The sequence below is a fragment of the Ammospiza caudacuta genome, chromosome Z, assembly GCF_027887145.1.
Source record: "Ammospiza caudacuta isolate bAmmCau1 chromosome Z, bAmmCau1.pri, whole genome shotgun sequence".
Lineage (NCBI taxonomy): Eukaryota > Metazoa > Chordata > Aves > Passeriformes > Passerellidae > Ammospiza > Ammospiza caudacuta.
This window is the reverse complement of record NC_080632.1, coordinates 1894159-1911446: the sequence shown is the minus strand read 5'-3', so window position 1 is coordinate 1911446 and position 17288 is coordinate 1894159. Positions and strand designations below refer to the sequence as shown.

The 17288-nt window shown below is 39.7% G+C and overlaps 1 protein-coding gene across 1 annotated transcript in view; it reads right to left on the bottom strand.

The window, feature by feature from the left end:
• XRCC4 (X-ray repair cross complementing 4) overlaps positions 1 to 17288 on the bottom strand; it is a 134497-nt gene that overhangs the window by 85115 nt on the left and 32094 nt on the right. Inside the window, exon 5 of the mRNA XM_058823406.1 lies at positions 1775 to 1941. Within this exon, the coding sequence (XP_058679389.1) occupies positions 1775 to 1941 (167 nt within the window). The remainder of the gene's footprint in view (positions 1 to 1774; positions 1942 to 17288) is intronic.

Sequence of the window (17288 nt, the reverse complement as noted above, 5' to 3'; positions counted from 1 at the left end):
AAGAAAACAGCTGTTGTGCTCTGATATTTTAACTCTTCCATCCCTGAGTCGTACACACACAGACACACACACTCAAATCCAGGCAGCCACTTGCTCACCAAAACCTCCGTGATGGTCAACAGAATTCAAACAGGGAAATGGAAAGGGGATTATTGAATAATTCCACCCAGTGCCCCACGACTGAGGGGCACAGGAGCAGCTCTCAGAAGCCTGCCTGCTATGTTTTAATTCTAACCAAGCCCTGAGGAGAGAGGCTGTGAGCAGAGGGAGCTGCAGGGGCTGTGGGGCTGGTGTGCCCTGGCTGCAGTTCTGCACACCACGTGCTCTGTATTTGATGTTCCAGCACTCAGCACCGTGAGTGGTGCAGGATGTAAATCCTGAATTCCTGCCTCCTGAACAAAGACAAGCACAGCTTTGTACAGCTCGGGGCAACTCGCAGTGTTTGGAGCTCAAACAGCAAAGGGAGGCAGCAGGGTAGAACGGGGTTGTGGGAAAAAGAATAAAAAAAAACACACCAAAAATTTAAAAAATCAAAATAAAACAAAAAAACAACAAAACAAACAAACAAACAAACAAACAATAAAACAAAAAAAGTCAAAAAATAAAACAAAAAAATAAAACCAAAAAATAAAACCAAAGATCTCCCAAACAAAACAAAAAACCATCCCCCAAAACCCCCAAAGAACCAAATGAAAAAGCCCAATACTTCTTGAATGAAAATGATTTCTGGATTATTTTTATTCTGCATTTAACAGACATGACTAAAGACTGGTGACCATAAAACCTTCAGTGTATATTCTGAAAAATAATTTTTCATCTACTCAAAACTATAAACATGCTAAAGAAATCCACCAGCTTGCACTGAGAACAAAGTCACACAACTCTGACTTTTTTTTTTTCCTTATTCCTCCTTTTCTTTGGGGTTACTCTGCCACCCCACCATGGAAATTGATACAAGCACTAATGCCTCTTACCCATCAGCATGTAATGCAGCAGAGAACACAGGTTATACAATACACTATTGTTCAATTACACTGTTAAGCACTAAAACACTACTTAGGGAGGCCCTTTGCTTGTCAGGGAGACTGTCAGGAGAAACTGTTACTCATTTTAATGAGAGGGAAACAAAACTAACTCCTCCCAAAAAGCTGGCTTTCTTTTTCAAGGTAAATTAACGCAAATTAGCTGCATTCTTTCATCAGTCTTCCTAGATTGTGCATTTTTTCAGGTAAAGCTAGAGAAAAGCAAGACAAATCTCCCTCAAAGAGTTATATGCTTACTGAAACAAGCACAGATTATTTCACTACAGAATGATAGACAACTCAGATTGTAAATGCTGCAGCAATTACAAAAATCTCTTGAAAAATAATGGTGCTTTTTCCTATAATGCTGCACTCATCTTTCAATTCTGGCTTCCTCAACAAAGAAAAGAGATGAAAGAAACAGTAATTTATTCCCCACTCAAAAATGTAAATAATTTACACTGCCAGTCCTAAGATTCATAGGAAATAATATTAATGAAAAGGCTTCCTAAGGAAAGTGGAGCTAATTCCACAGATTTTGAGGTGTTTGGGGCTTTTTTCTAACACAGAAGCTAAAACCACCTTTAATTGCAAATTTTTTGCATCAGTTGCATCTTTATCAAAGGAAGGAGATCTACAACCACATGGGCTGTGGTTACCTGAGCTCAAAACATGTCTCAAATGAATAAAAATTTCTGACCACTGCTGCTGAGCTTCTCAGGTGTCACCTGTGAATCTACCTGGGAACTCACCTCTTCTCCGCCTTGCTCCAGTTGCTCAAAAGCTTTTCATTTTCCCTCTGCAGATGCTCAGTTTTGGCCTGCAGCTTCCCCAGGCTGTCCAGGCAGTAACCAATGAGTTCTTTGATCACCTCTGCTGGGTTTGGGACTTCCTGCAGCTTCAGAGATCCAAGTCTGAACTGAGACACAAAGAAAGAACGAATTATTTCAGCTGAACAAGAAACTTCACTGAGGCTTCCTCCCAGTAAACTTGAATACACCTTTAATAAGCATAAGAAATACCTTACAGTTCTCCAGTTTAAAGGGAGATAATACTTTTGTCATGCAGAGAATGGAGGAATATGTGGAATAATCTACATGGGAATTATTTCCCTGGAGTGTCCCTGTGTGGAGAAAACCTTCCTGTGGGATGCACCAGATCATCTCCAGACACCCCTTCCAATCCCAAATATCCTGGGATTCTGTTAGTCTGCAATTTATGCAGCTAATCTGAAAAATCTAGCCAGTAAATTGTCACCTCCGGGGTTCAGACAGCAAGTTCTTAGTCTTAAAAGGACTCCCCCAGTTAAACAGGCAGCCTCATCAAGCCAGTGAGGTGAAAGGATCTGTAATGAACCACTGTGACAGCAGTGGGGATGCTGTACAGGATATACAGGAGGTCTGAACACATTTGTTTTGCCTGGGACAAACAACAGAAAACTGTTGTTTTAGTCATATTAAAGGAAGAATAGCTCAGCCATGCATAGAAACCAGTGCCAGCTGAGCTATAACCATGCAAGCCTGGGTGAAGACCCATTAATATCCAACACAACAGTTTGAGGGAGTAGAAGAAGGAGGAGGGGTTGTCTCTCATCTTCAAAAAGACTGACATATATTTTATGGCATTTCCCTATGGAGGGAAATATTACCCTTCTCTCCAACTTGAATACATAGCTATAACATCTTAAAAAAGGCAGAAATATAAGTGGTACACACTAGGGAAGTGTTCACTCTGTGTTGTGGCACCTCACCTATGAAAAACAGAAATGCAGTTTGATTTGATTTTCCCCCTATTTTACTTGGGAGGGGATGGAAAATTACATAAAAGACACCTATTTAAAAATGCCTATTGCTTGTTACCCTTTTAAAGTGCAAGTTTCACTAACGTCATGCATAAGTTTTGGCTGAAAAAGGCCCGGTAAGAGCTGCTCACAAAGCTATCAAAGACATTGTTTGAAACAAGCAACAGCCCTTCCACGTGGACCTTTTATCTGTGGAAGTCTCTGCCCCAACACACGATACCACCCTGACCTCCTTCAGCAAGGTCAGCCTATCAGAAAACGTGGAAAACACGAAGGTTTAATTTCCAATTAGCCACCAAATTCACATGTGCTGTCTCTAAAGCGTTGTTGTCTTTAGCAGGCATGCATCTGATGGCTACAGATGAAAAGATGCTTTTAATTTATTTTTGGAAATTAGATTACGCTATCAGTAGCCCGCAGATTGGCGTGCACCCCCTGAATATCACACTTGCTGTCTGACAGCAGTAACAAAGATGCACGTTTGTGTAAAGGAAACTGTTTTTCATCACTTGCAAGCCACCACCATGCTATTTGGATAAAGAATTCACAGAGATAGAGAGGCACGGTAGCACAGATAAATAGCATCACAACCTTTTACCGTGAAGGAAATAGCAAGGAGAGCACATCATCCTTGTCTTCTGCCTTAATACATTCAACTGAGATCAGGTATAGGCAAATCTATTTGATCAGGATAAACAAATTGCAGTTTTCACTGCACAGAAAGAATAAAAAATGCATAATCCTGAAATAAGTTAGAGTAGCAGTTGAATTATTCTGAAAACCTGCACAACCAAAATCACAGCAGACACTGCAAATGCAATTGCAATGATAAAAAAAAAAGCCCAACACTGCTACAGGGACACAGAGTATGTGTCCATCTTTGTAGGGGTTGAAGTCCAACACTGACTTTAATTTGACTTTAACTGACTTCTAAACTGACTTGAACTGACATTTAAATCTTTAATTTAGCCTTGAGCTCAGGCTTCATGTGAAGCAACTGACTATAACCTCCTCTCTCACTATAAAATTTACTGTCCTCCTGTCTTGGACACTGAAACCTGTGGACCATTTCCATGAAGACCACAAAGGTGAGCAGAGCAAGCCCATCAGCAGGAGGCCTAAATTTATCATGCAGGTGCTGACAAATCAACTAAAAAAAGGAAAAAAAATAGTAAGGTTTTCTGCAAAACAAGCGTTCTTCTCTATCTCTCCTCCTCCAGTAGCCATCTAATCTTAATTTAGGATAGCTGTGGGGAGCACATTATCCAGCTACCTCCAGGAAAACACAGAATGTTTGGATGCAGCCCTGATTAAAACAAAACTAATGCGACAGCCTGGAATAGTGGAAGGTGTCCCTGCTCGTGGAAAGGAGTGGAATGAGATGGGCGTTATGGTGCCTTGTGATCCCGGATTGTGTGGTCGTGCTCTGCCTCCCTCACACAAAGTGCACCAAAATCCCCTTCCCTGAGGCCGTTCTTCCAGCGAGGAATTGTTTCACACCAGCTCTTTAACAGGCAGGGACGTCAGCACTAACAATAGCAACGCTGCTATCTCGGCAAATTACAGCTGAGTGGTGTATGCCCCACCAGGAGCCCGGTGCTGAGAGGCTGATAAGCCAAAAAGGCCCCCCGGAATTCCCAAAGCAGCGCTAAAACAACGTCAGGAAAAAAAGAAATCTCAAGGCAGTTCTGCTCTAGAGTCCTGCTGGCATCCTGAACTGGAAAGTGGACTGGTAGAGGAGAAAATGACCAAATAACACTATTTTACATCCAAGGATTCTGAATTTGGGACGGGCGTGTGAATTGCAGACAAAATTCTATTAAAATTAAGTGTTGTGGGGGGAAAAAGTTTATCATTAAAAAGGAGATGTTCGTTTTCCCCACACACTGCTAAGACTTTCCTTGCAGCTCAAGCAACAATCAGTCCAGTTATTTGTCCTTCGCCGCCGAAGCCACGGCAGGGGAGATGCAAGCAGCTCCAGGGAGAGGCGGTGGAAGCGGTTAAAGATCAGGACGCCACAACAAACAGTTAACCGGGTGGCACGTCGAGATAAACAGCTCTTGCTTACTGCAGGAGTGAAAGAAAACATCATTAACACCTCACTAAGCTAATTTGACAAGCAACGTGTCTTTGGTTTGGATCACGTTTCCGAGGTGATCTGGTAAATTTGTAAGGGTGAATTTTAAATTTTTTCTTTTTGTTAGCTTTGTAAATTCCTGCACTTTGCCGCTCCCCCGATGAATTTAAATTTCTCACCATCCTTACAGCTGCTGTAGCTCTCTGGCTCTGCATCATCTGCAGATGTAACTAATGTGCTTTCTACTTCCCCTTTCAGATCATTCAAGAAAACATTATGTAAAACACTGAAGCACTAAACACTTCATTTATACAGAGAGGGAGCAGGCCTGGAAGAGGTCCCAGGGGACAACAGACTGACTGTGACTGATACACTGCTGCCCTTCAATATCTGTTCTACTGTTTGTTGGGATTTTATTTTTTCAATATCTGTTCTACTGTTTGTTGGGATTTTATTTTTTCAATCTTTTTTTTTAAAGGTGTAAGAAGATGAAGACACAAGCATTTAGAAAACTGTGTTGTCTTAATCAAAAATCAGTCATCATGTATCCACCAGACCTTGTATTTTGAGCTTAAGAAATAAAAACAAGAATTAGAAGCTTATGAAAAAAATCCCATTTTCCCCTGACCACTCACCCTGCCCACTATTTCCCTTCTAGGGATGAAGAAAGAAATTATCATCATGATAAGACAAAATATTTCAGAAATAACTGAAAAGTTTCTCAGTTTTTCTTCTAGGTGCTAATGCTTATGGGAAGATGTGCTTCACATAAGGAAATAACAGGTATTAAAAAATAATACAACACATTTTTCATACAATATTCCAAAACTGAAAGTTTCATTATTGTATAGAGACAGTGAATTTTAATTTTTTATTAAGTAACACATAATGTGCTATTTAATCTTTGCATTACTTCACTAAATATGAGAGTTATGATATCTAAAGCAATAATTATCAAAAGTTATGCACTGAAAGGAGACATTCACACAGCAATGCCTCTTTTCTAAGTCAGAATCTGAAACTAAACACTAACAGTGAGTTTACTTCAAATAACAACAACTTTTCACTGTGTCTATTTGAAAAAAGAAATCATTCTGGAAACTCTCATTACATCTGCTTTGCTGGTTGGGATTTCTCTCTGTATTAGTAAAATATTCTAACAACCTTTTCTAACAATATTTTTTTACCCACAGTATATTTAAGGAATTCTGTACTACCACGAAATTAGATAGATTCTGTGCTTGTTGTCCTGGCAGGTTATAGCAGATATATAGATATAGATGTATGGATAGATATATATGTTATATTTGTGCGATATCTCTCTCCTATTAAATCTTAACCCACAGTATTTCAATTTTTCCTTCTCTGTTTCAAAAAATATTTAACAAGTAATTTTTGGAGAGAGCACACTTCACAGATACTTAGGTCTGATTTTGAAATGAAAATATTCCCAGAGTGTGAGCTGAATGACAGAGGTTTAATCACACAAGCCAACCTTGCACAGGCTGTTACAGGCTCTAACTCAGCTCACCCAGCTTCCACTTCTCCTGCTTCTGAGTGAGACAGAGAGAACTTCTCCTATTCCTATTCCAGAGACCCCCATGCTCTGCCCCTAAAACAGCATTTCAGACTGAGCTAGCACATCCTCACACACAGACGCTGCCTCCTGCAAGGTATTGCCCAAGCAATGTCCTTTCCCCGGGGAAATATCAAAGAGGAATTTGTGGAGCAGCTGTGCAGTCCCTGTCCGGCTGCTTGGAGCCTGTGGAAGCAGCTGTGACCCCTGTGCTGCAGCAGGAAAGCCCTGCAGATCCACACAACAACAAATCCTTCTGTCACCGCCCTGCTCCGAGCACAGAATCACGGAATCAGAGAATGTGAAGGGTTGGAGGGGACCCTGAATGCCACCCCTGCCATGGCAGAGATATCGTCCACCGTCCCAGGCTGCTCCAAGACCCAATGTCCAGCCTGGCTTTGGATGCAGGGACAGCCACAGCTGCTCTGGGAACCTGTGCCAGGACATCCCAGGGAACAATTTCTGCCTAATATCTCAGCTAGATTTCCCCTATTTAAATTTCTACCCGTTGCCCCCTGTCCTGTCCCTCCAGCTCCCGACGCAGAGCCCTTTCCCTGCAGCCCCTTCACGTCCTGGAAGGTGCTCTCAGGTCTCCACACAACCTGCTCCTTCACAGGGTGAACAAACTCAATTTTCTCAGCCTGTTTTCATAGCAGAGGTGCCCCAGTCCTGCTCGCCAGCTCTGTTGGCCAGCTAGAAAAATGCTGCTAGAGAAGCTGTTAAAAGCTGTACAGGTGAGCTACCCTGAAACCCCTACAACACCTTTGTGTACTGCTGGTGCTGAAAGCAAATTCTTTACTACAGAGTCTGATAATTAAACTGGAATTAATTGATTTCCAGAGGAATTGTTACAAAAGGAAGTTGTGCCTTGCCTGTGAGATACAGCAACTTTCCTTTTCTCTGTTGAGAACTGGAGCTCTTGCAAGACAGACAGGCTGTGATTCCCTGTTAAATATCAGCTACCTCTCCTACTCCACAGCTCTGAAATAAGGTAGAATCAACACCTGAATAAAAATAAGCTTTCACTATGAAAATACCTAAGAATTTAAAAGAGAAAAATGTTAATGAAAATTCATGTACAGGGTTAAAGAATATGACCTACAAATGAATGATGCTGACACTTACACAAAGAAAGTATTGTTACAAGCTTGAATCTGGAAAGCATTATACCATTTTTATTTCTTAAGTCAATCAGTGAGTGGTCTTGATTTTTTAAAGCTGTGCCACTATTATCTCAAGGGAAATCATTCAGCAGTAACTATGACATCCCTGGGTGTGGTAATAAAACGAGTACACTAGACTTGCACAATACAGTGATGACAACGTGAAAGCAGAAGTTGCTTTTGTAACAGCAGACTCTAGGAAGCTAGAAAAAATTACACGGCACCATGGAAGCCAGGAAATCTGTCAGGTTACATCAGACGGTGTAAAACTATGATCACCAACTCCAAAAAAACAAGTTTAACACAAAAACTCTGCCTGCAACAAACTTGCCCCCTGACGAAGGCATTGCATCTACTGTTAGAGCAAAACAGCTGACGTGATTTGAGATTTCTCTCAGGTTTTTACCACACGCTGCAGAAACCTTCAGAATTGCCATCCTATTAGCTCCATGTCCACTGGAAATTAAATTCTTTCTGGATTCACTGTTTTGCATGGGAGCAGCTCCCAAGTACTTTCTGGAGAGTGCTCCACTGTTCCTCACACATCCATGGCGCTGCGGGCCCTGTAAGGATTGGGGTGCAAGGAGGGAAACCACAGAGAAATTGGGAGCATCCCCAGGTGCTCAAACACACTGATAGCCATCCCCACAAGGACAAGGAAGGCTCTGTTCCTTCTTCCACCCCTCATCCAGCCCGTGCTCAGCGGGGGCAGCAGGCTCTGATCCTGAAAGCTCTTGATGGAGTTACTGACTGGGAAGGAGCACTGGAGGTGTGAACATCATTTTCATGGGACCTGCAGCTCTGTGCAATCACAACAAACAGTGTCACATAAACCCCCTCATAGAGGAATATAACTTTTCACAAGGTTTTCTTCATCTCTTTAGTGTAGCTTGCATATTTTTTCCTAATTTGTCTCCTAAACACATACACACATGCCCAATTTGTATCCATTTGTTCCAGGACATACTCTATTCCCTGGCTTAGAGTGTTCTTTTCCCTCTGTCATGTTCAGACTCCATAACTTATAGATAAATAAATTTCTCAGCCAGTATTTTTTTCTGTTGGACTAAAGCTCCATGTAGCTTTGGCTACATACACGTTACTTTCTCTATCCCTCATACCACACAACCTTCCTCTCAAGTTCAGGTTGCATTTCTTGACTGTGAATGACCAGAACTGTACACTTGATTTCAAATATAAACTATGTTGAAGTAGAGAGTGAAAATCCACAGAAAACAGGCATAGACTTTAATACTGATAGTGTTCAAATGTCACACAAATCAATTTGAATGTTTCATTTCTTTCCTTTAACTCTGCCACATGTATCCTGTGTAAGAATCATCAGGATATAGGAATTACCTACATTTTAGGATGTCTGGTTCTCCAGATAGTCTTGGAATTAAAAACGATAAATTAAAATAGTAAGAACATCAGATAATTCTTAAATACCCCCCTCCAAGAAAAAAAGAAAGCCATGTACATAGGTTAAGAGTACCAAAAACATGTACTGAGTAAGTAACTAGTGGATGTCTTCCATAAAAAACATTGTATCTATATGTCTTTCCTTAAAGCCTTTGGAAAACTTCCTTGTTTAATCTCTACACTCCTCAGAAACACCATATTTCACATATCTGTACCATCAGCTACTTCTGTGAAGCTTAATCCCACCCAGGCTGAAACGGTCTTTAGCTACTGAATTTTGACAGCTGTGGCATGGTCTGGTCAGGATCTACCCAGGCTGGGATTCCACTGCCTCAAAGGGCTCTGGAACCATTTCTTTCAGTCTTACTCTAAAAAATATTGCTCGAGAGCACTTCCTCTTAACTGACCTTAAACCTATACACACACACACACACACACAGAGATAAATATATATGTATATATATCTGCAAGACCCAAATCGTATCTTTGTCAAAAGTGAGATGCATTTCCAAAAAAGGCATGAACTGAATAAAGTTGCAGAGCATTTGCACCACAGAAATGCTCATCTCTCAAGGTGCTAAGCCACAGAAAGTTGCCCCTAATCTCCCCCCACCCCACTCACCCATTTTTTGACCACAGTGCAAGTGAATCCCTAAAAATTAGAAATACACTGAATACTAAAATGAACTGCAGTGGTAATACTCAGCACTTGTAACATCAGGTATTTCTTCCACTTTTTTCCTTTTTTTTTCCCCAATGGTAATCACATAAATTGTTTCCCTTCACCAAGAAAAAAAAAATCAAAGCAATAGGAGTAAAAAAGCCAGAGGCAAAAATCTATAAAAATCAGGTGCAGAAGTTACTTTTTAGAACAATAAATATGGAACGGGCAAGTATACCTTATAATTCCACAAACAGTGATGGCATGATTCTGTGAAGAACCAACAATTCCAGCACTTTGTTAGATTTGGTCTGAAATTACTATTTCACCACGCAAAAACCATCAGGTTTGCACTTTATGCATGCACCCCAAATGCTTTCATTCCTCTTGTATGCTTCCCCTCTTTTTATCATTCCCTTCTGTACTTCAGGCAATACTGTACATCATTCACCTCCCTGCTACCCCTCTGCCTCTGAAGGGAGCTAACAAAGACGAGTGAAGCAGCACACCCTTAAAGGACCTTTATTTTATTTTTTTTCACCTTTTCCCTCATTAATTCCACGGCTCCAGGCAGGATCAGATGTGTTCCCACCTCGCCGAGCAGGAGCAATGTCTGTGAGCAATGGAACTGCTGAAGGCTGGTTTCCTACGGCTATGACTCTTGTCCTGGATCCCCTAATGTCTAAAAAGGTGAGAAATTAAGTCAAAGCTTTTCCCTTATTTAATGCATTCATAACTTCTCTCCTCCCCCATGAGGATTTGCTAGTGTCTAATAATACAGTTGATCTCATTCCACAGCTTTTTCCAAAGCAGGCACATGAATAGGGTCTCTTTTTCTCCATCCAGGCACCTATTTCCATGAAACTAGTAGGAACCTGATATCTCTGAGACCTTTACTCCTGTCAAATCTGTTTGAAATTGTCCAGGAGTTTCAGAAGTTATTGGGGGGAAAGGGAGGAGGCAAGAGGCTGGCAGTCAGCAGAGGCACACAGCATGACCACGTAAGCTTTGTTTCCTTGGGAAGCAGGGTAAAACACTTGCAGTTTCTATTATTTTTAAAACCTGCCCGAAATTAATTAGGAAATCAGCTTTACTTACAGATCTAAACTTGTTTTCTTCCTTGTTTTTCATGTTATTTATAGTGTGGCAATAATACAATAGACTCTAGACATAACATCTGGATTCAGATCTCAGGGCTAAAATGCATGAGCAGTTCCCAATTGTGTTAATTTAGATTTCAGAGGGAAAGCCCTCTGAGATAGCTTTTATCAGGATTTATTTCCTAGAGGCAAAGAACAGAACATAGGCCCATTACCATAAAACAACTGCCACACAAACTTATCACACAGCACCTTCCTTCACTTTGAGGCTTGAGCCTCCCTGAAAGTATGAAAGGATTCCTGCCAAGGATTTTTAATTTAATTTGATGGCATTTTTGTTTGTTTGTTTTGTTTGTTTTCTTCACTTATATTCAGGTTTCCAAATAAAAAATTAATCCAGAAAAAAACCCACTTATTTTGGTGCTTTTTAAAAAAACTTAAGCAAAATGCTTGAAGGAGCAGTGTGAAGCTCTTTTTCTGAACAGTCACAAAGCATATGTGGTATGAACCTGAAACACTGCAAAAAGCACCATGCAAGCCTTTAAAAACCTCCAGAGAAGTTTCTACAAACATTTTGAAAGGTAGACCCATATATATGTGCTTTCAGCCAAAAATCTACAAAATAAAAGCAAGACTTGCAGGAGTGCTGGTGATATTACTGTCAGTAAAGGTTCCAAGGTAACAAAATATAAATGATTAATACTTCCAAGATTAAAAAAAACACCACCACATTACGTGCTGCATAATAGGAGTATTTTAATTCTACCTGTCAACTGATCCTATTCCTACATGTGAAGCCCAGACTGCAGCTTTCCTTTAAAAAAATATAATAAAGCACAACTGAAATGTCTGGAGTAATAACTGTCAGATATGAAGACAACTTGTCTTGGGAGCTGCTTCCCTTCAAACACTTGACCTTTAGGCTTTGGGAAGTAATGGAAACTATAAAGTGCTGGGTGAATACACCCTTGGAGCTGACGTGCCAACATTCTGCAGTAATCTGGGTCTGATTCCCCCTGAATATGCTGGCAGTGAACAGCTCCAGGATTGCACATGACTTTTTTTTCTTTCTCCCCCCGTCTTTGGAAAGTAAATGTATAACCACGTGAATAAGCATGAGATAATGCCTAGACCGAGGCAAAATATAAAAGTGTTCCCAGCTAAGCGCTGCAAATAATTTTCCAGTGTGAGTAATAACACTGCACTCATTTAGAACAACCATTGACTGTTTTCAGGATGGTATTTTACCCTTTGTTTGGAAAAAAAAAAATCCCTTCAGAATGTTGACAGCCACTTGCTGAAGCTTTCAATATCCAAACACCTAACTACTTAATAAAAACTTCATTGAATGAAGTTATTCTATCCCATTCAGAAAAAAAAAAAAAGGAACATACTGAAGACTGTTCACCTAACCTGAGCAATCTGAACATCTGTGTGTGCTGTGCCCCACCCACAAATGTGGAAATAACTCAATGCATCATGAGAAATATGTACTGAGTATGAAAAAATTCCAGCAAAGCCAAAATTCCAAGCAGCGCTGAGTTCATAGAAGGACATAAACACTTCTATAAATTGTCAAGACACGAATAGAACATTTCTTTCCATTCAAGAACCAAAAGAAACCTACAAAGAAAAAAAAAAAGGCCAAAATCTTATTTTCATAGAAAACCCAAATCTTATTTTCATTAGTTTCTTATTTGCATAGAAAGAAATCAGTGCAACTTCAGCTTCAGGAATGCAATGCAGGTGAAAAAAACTTTACTGATTTCTCTCTCCCTACTGTTACATCCCTATTCTTATTGTTCAATTTCACCAGCAGAAAAAGATCCCCCCCACCCCTTAGGGAACTCTTTAAGTAAGCTTTAAGATAAATAAGAATGAAAGGAGTATTTTTAAAAATCAAGGAGTACTTCACTTTGTTTCACTGTCAGAGAGGCAGAAATTTGACAAGAAACATTTGTTCTAGCCTACACACTCTGGTAATAAGCAGGATGGATATTTTTACAGCTAACAGAGATTCTTATTTGGTGGGAGGTGGGTTGAGGGATGCATTTTGCCCCTTCTTATGTCACAAGAATAACCCCTTGAAGAACAGTTATTAGTGAAGTGTTTGTGACCACAGTGGTCCCAACATGGAATTAATGACACAGGGGGGCAGCTCCAACTTGAGCCATTCCCAGGTTCGGCAGGAGCAGGAGAACATCTTGAACTCTAAACTGATTGTCCACGGGGCCATTTTCCCCAAAAATGTCTGGAGGAACCATTATCGGACCCCAGTCAGAGCTACACATTCTATCATTTAAGAATAATTAAAATATGACATTTTTATTCCATAGGTAAAGGCCATTTCAGAGCATTAACTGATCATAGGTCATTCCTGAGTGATCAAATGCCACTTCATCTTGAATAATATGATTATTAAGCTGTATGTCAGACTCATTCATGGGCACTACAAATTCAACTGCAGCCTTAAATTTTTTCTATATGGATTATTATAATGATAAAAGGCATCAAAATCCTTGCTTTCAAGAAACCCATATTAAGTTCTAATAATAGTTCTAATAAAAATAGATTTTCTGAAAATTCAAATCACCTGAATCTATCTGAAGACAAAAAAACTTTCCTATCTTAAATCTCTTAAATCTCTTACTTAATGCTTTAAATGAACACAATTGTAATATGTCTTCTTACAATGGAAGTTTCAACTCAGATGAAAAGCTGGAATGGATTCAATTAGAAAATATTTTTCCCTGAAATCTTATAATTCTCATCTGCAAAAGAAATATAGTTCATAGATAAAACAGTTAGACTAAACTGGTTGCTAGCAACACAAACAAAACGTTGACTTTCTTTTCTGCACAATACCGTTTTCAAAAGTTTCTGTGATGAAGTATTTAAAGAATTAATGTTTTCTTAAGCCAGGCCAACCTTGGATGAAGGAAAGCATTTTTTCCTCTCACCATTAGGATCCTATAGAGCACAACTGGAGACTTCATGGGATCATGTGTTAGAACATGAGGTGCTCAGACGAGGCACCAAAAAGCCACAAAACAGTGGCAAAAATTTCCAAGGAATCAAGTGAAATGAGTGAAGTGTCCTTAATTTTGCAGTCTCCCAGCACAGAGGCAGGGACAGGCTTCCTCTGGAAGGCCCCAGGAGATTGTCAGAGGCCAAGAGCAGAACACTTATCATAGAAATGGCAAAGAACCTCAGAATTTAATTTCATCTTTGCAGTCATTTCAGTGGAGGGAGAACATCATTGTTCGTGTTTTATTTTCTTAATTTTTACTTGCCAGCAAACCAGCCCAAAAGGGAGAATCTGTGGATTTTCTGAAATCTATAGCAGTAGAACTAAAAGTTTCTTATGAACCAGAAAATGCTGGGATTTTGTGGTTTTGTTTGGCTTTGGTTTCTGCTTTGTGCTCATTCAATTTTTAAACATTCATATTATCTTATTAGGATAATAATATAATATTAAGATATTAATATTGCTATCTTATTTACTACAGAATAATAAAATACTAGCAGTGTGATCACCTTAAAGAACATCTGGTTGAGCTAGTGCTGTTTAACACAACTGATAAGAAGAAAAAATCCCACCAACCAACCAAAAAAAAACCCAAAAAGCAAAGAACAACCCAACAAACAAACAAACAAACAAGCCCATGAAAAAACCAACAACCAGAGAACAATGCATAAATTGAGATGATAAAAAAGGCAAAAATCAATAAACATATATTCCTGTCAGCAACAAGCTGGGAAAGAAGATACACAACAGCAAATATAAGGTAAAGATAGAGAGATAACTTTTCCTTTAAAGCACAAAATGTCTCAGTGCCAAACGTCAACCACCAGTTATCAGCATTAAAAAAAAAAAAAAAAAAAAAAAAAAAAAAAACACCCACTATTCTAAAATGATGGGCCAAATAAGATCTAAAGGGATGTGTCTGTCAGGAAGCCATTCTGAAGGGCAGGTTCTGGTTCTGGTGGTTTGGGGAAGCCCTGATGCAATACCTGACTGCAAGACCACCCTACAGAGAGCCCTGTACACAGACAGAGTGGTGAGAAGTACAATTTTACCATTTTTCTGAATTTGTATCAATATTTCACTGTCAAACAGACAGTGCTTGGTGAGACAATGGCATGTCCAGTGCTAAACAGGCCTGACATGTTCATGTAGGTTCCTTTTTTGATGAGGATAAAACAACTACTTGCATGGTCTGAGCTGTCCTCGGGCAAGCAGTTATCTGCACTTTGCTAAATATAACTTCACTGGGGTTCTCAGCAGCCTCCTGCACTGCATGCTCAGCCACAGACCTGCAAAAACCTGGCCCCAAATAACATCTAAAACCATCCCTGCCTGAGCAAACAGGAGAGACCCACCACCATTTCTGAAGCTACAAAATTGATCACTAGAGTTGCTTCCCACCAGAGTGACACAAGGGTTTCCTTAGGGACGTACAAGGAAAATGCTCCTGTGAGCAAATCCCACCTTGTGGCACGCAAAGCCCACGGAAACGCACGAGAAGACTTTTGAAAAGAAACCATCCCACGCTCCAGGACAGCTGGTTTAAACTTAACATGAGATGTGATTATTCATGCTGGGATGTGTTCATTAGGAAAAAAACAACAGGAGACATCGCTATGCTGTGCCTGACTTGCAGAGTTAAGAATATTATTCCATGTTTTGCAAGACCAGAGTGCTGCAGCCAGTAGCCAACACCACTCAGACCAACGTCAGAGCTCACCGGATTTTTTCTGGCTTGTTAACATTTAAACAATCATTAAAATTAATAAAAGTTAAGTAAGGATGCTCAACATTACTAAATAATTTCTTTCACTTTACTTTGAGCCATTGGAAAGTGGTGATGGTAATCCCAGCAAATGTTGCTTGCAAATAGTACCAAGGAACAAAAGAAAACAGGTAAGTACCATGCAAATTTCTGTTCACATTAATTATGTCAGAGCACACTGAAACTTGCAAAAGCAGCATGTTTATTGTCTCTACATTTTGCTTTTATCTGCTGGAGTGTAGCAATTCAAATATGCTGGAAACTAAAACAAAAATGAGGCCATTCTAACTGAATGTGGGGATGAAATTTCCAAGAAGCAAAAGAGATCTGATAATAATTTCATCACCTTTATGTGTTGTGATCTACCAGAAACACAGCCTTCCACAGCAGATGCAGGAACCTCCACTGTTAAGCCTTTAAAAATACATTGGAAATACTTGGGTCTTCAAAATCCAGAAGTTCAACTTTAAAAATAAGTGTGATTCTTCCACCATCTGCCCAACCCAACTTCCAGCAAGTTGGGGTTGCTCAGAGATAGTGAGTGGACTAACCCAAAATGCAAAATTCCTGCACCAAGAACTACAGATCAGCTACTTCCAAAATGCATGGAATGGAGAAGGGTGTTAAAAAGTTACTGGAAAATGGACGTTGCCTCTCCAAGTTTTTACACTCTTAGCAGAAAGGTTGTATCTCACACATCTGAGTACTTATATTTGGAAGATTGTGAGGGAAAACAAAACAAAGAGCAGCAAATCAATCTATTTCACCTCTCTCTAAATAAATTTGAGCAGAATCTTATGAGATAGGTATCTTATCAGATATCTCAAGAACCAACACTGGTGTGCATAGAATCATCTATTCTGTGCAGAATTAAGCAGCTACAGCTTGCAGCAATCACGATTTCTCTTTCTTAAATCTGAAGTTAAAGGTAGTTTACCACAAAATATCACAGTCATGACCACCTGTGTCATGTCTGAATGAGATTCACAGAGCTCCTTCCAGAAAAGAAGATGCACCACCAACTGAATAAACTCTCTGTGTCTCTAGAGATTACAGATTATAAAAAAACATGTCCAGGAAATCAGGCTTCTGTTATCATCTTAACAAAGTCTCATGAATTAATTAATACAAATTTCATAGATTGATAACTTAGGGCAGTATTCTACAACAATTAACTGATGTCTTATTTTATATAAATTGCACAGATTAGTAATTTAGGGTAGCCTTCTACACAAATAATAGGACTAAACCGTGCAATTGCAAAACTGTTTTTAGGGACATCATTCTCTTCCCCCCACACATAGTGAGGCAGATCTCATCAATGGAGAACAAAACACTTTTGTCATACCCCTCCCAAGAGGAAAGACAGCTCTCTGCAGAGCTGCAAGATAATTCACGTCAAAATGAGGAGGAATCCTAACTACTATGTAAACAAATACTGTATTTCAAAACCCACTGGGAGGAGCCCATTGTGCAAGAGGTCAGGATACTTAGTGCTCCTCTACTTCAGTTCATTAATTGTAGCTAAGGATGGATTTATTTGTAAATATAAGTTGTCTATCATGCCATGATTATTGCCTCTCTTCTTTAAACCAGTAACATAAGTCATGTACACAAGCTTCCTTTTCCTTTCCACTGGTTCTCAAGTTAAAAAATAGCAACTGAAAAGCAAA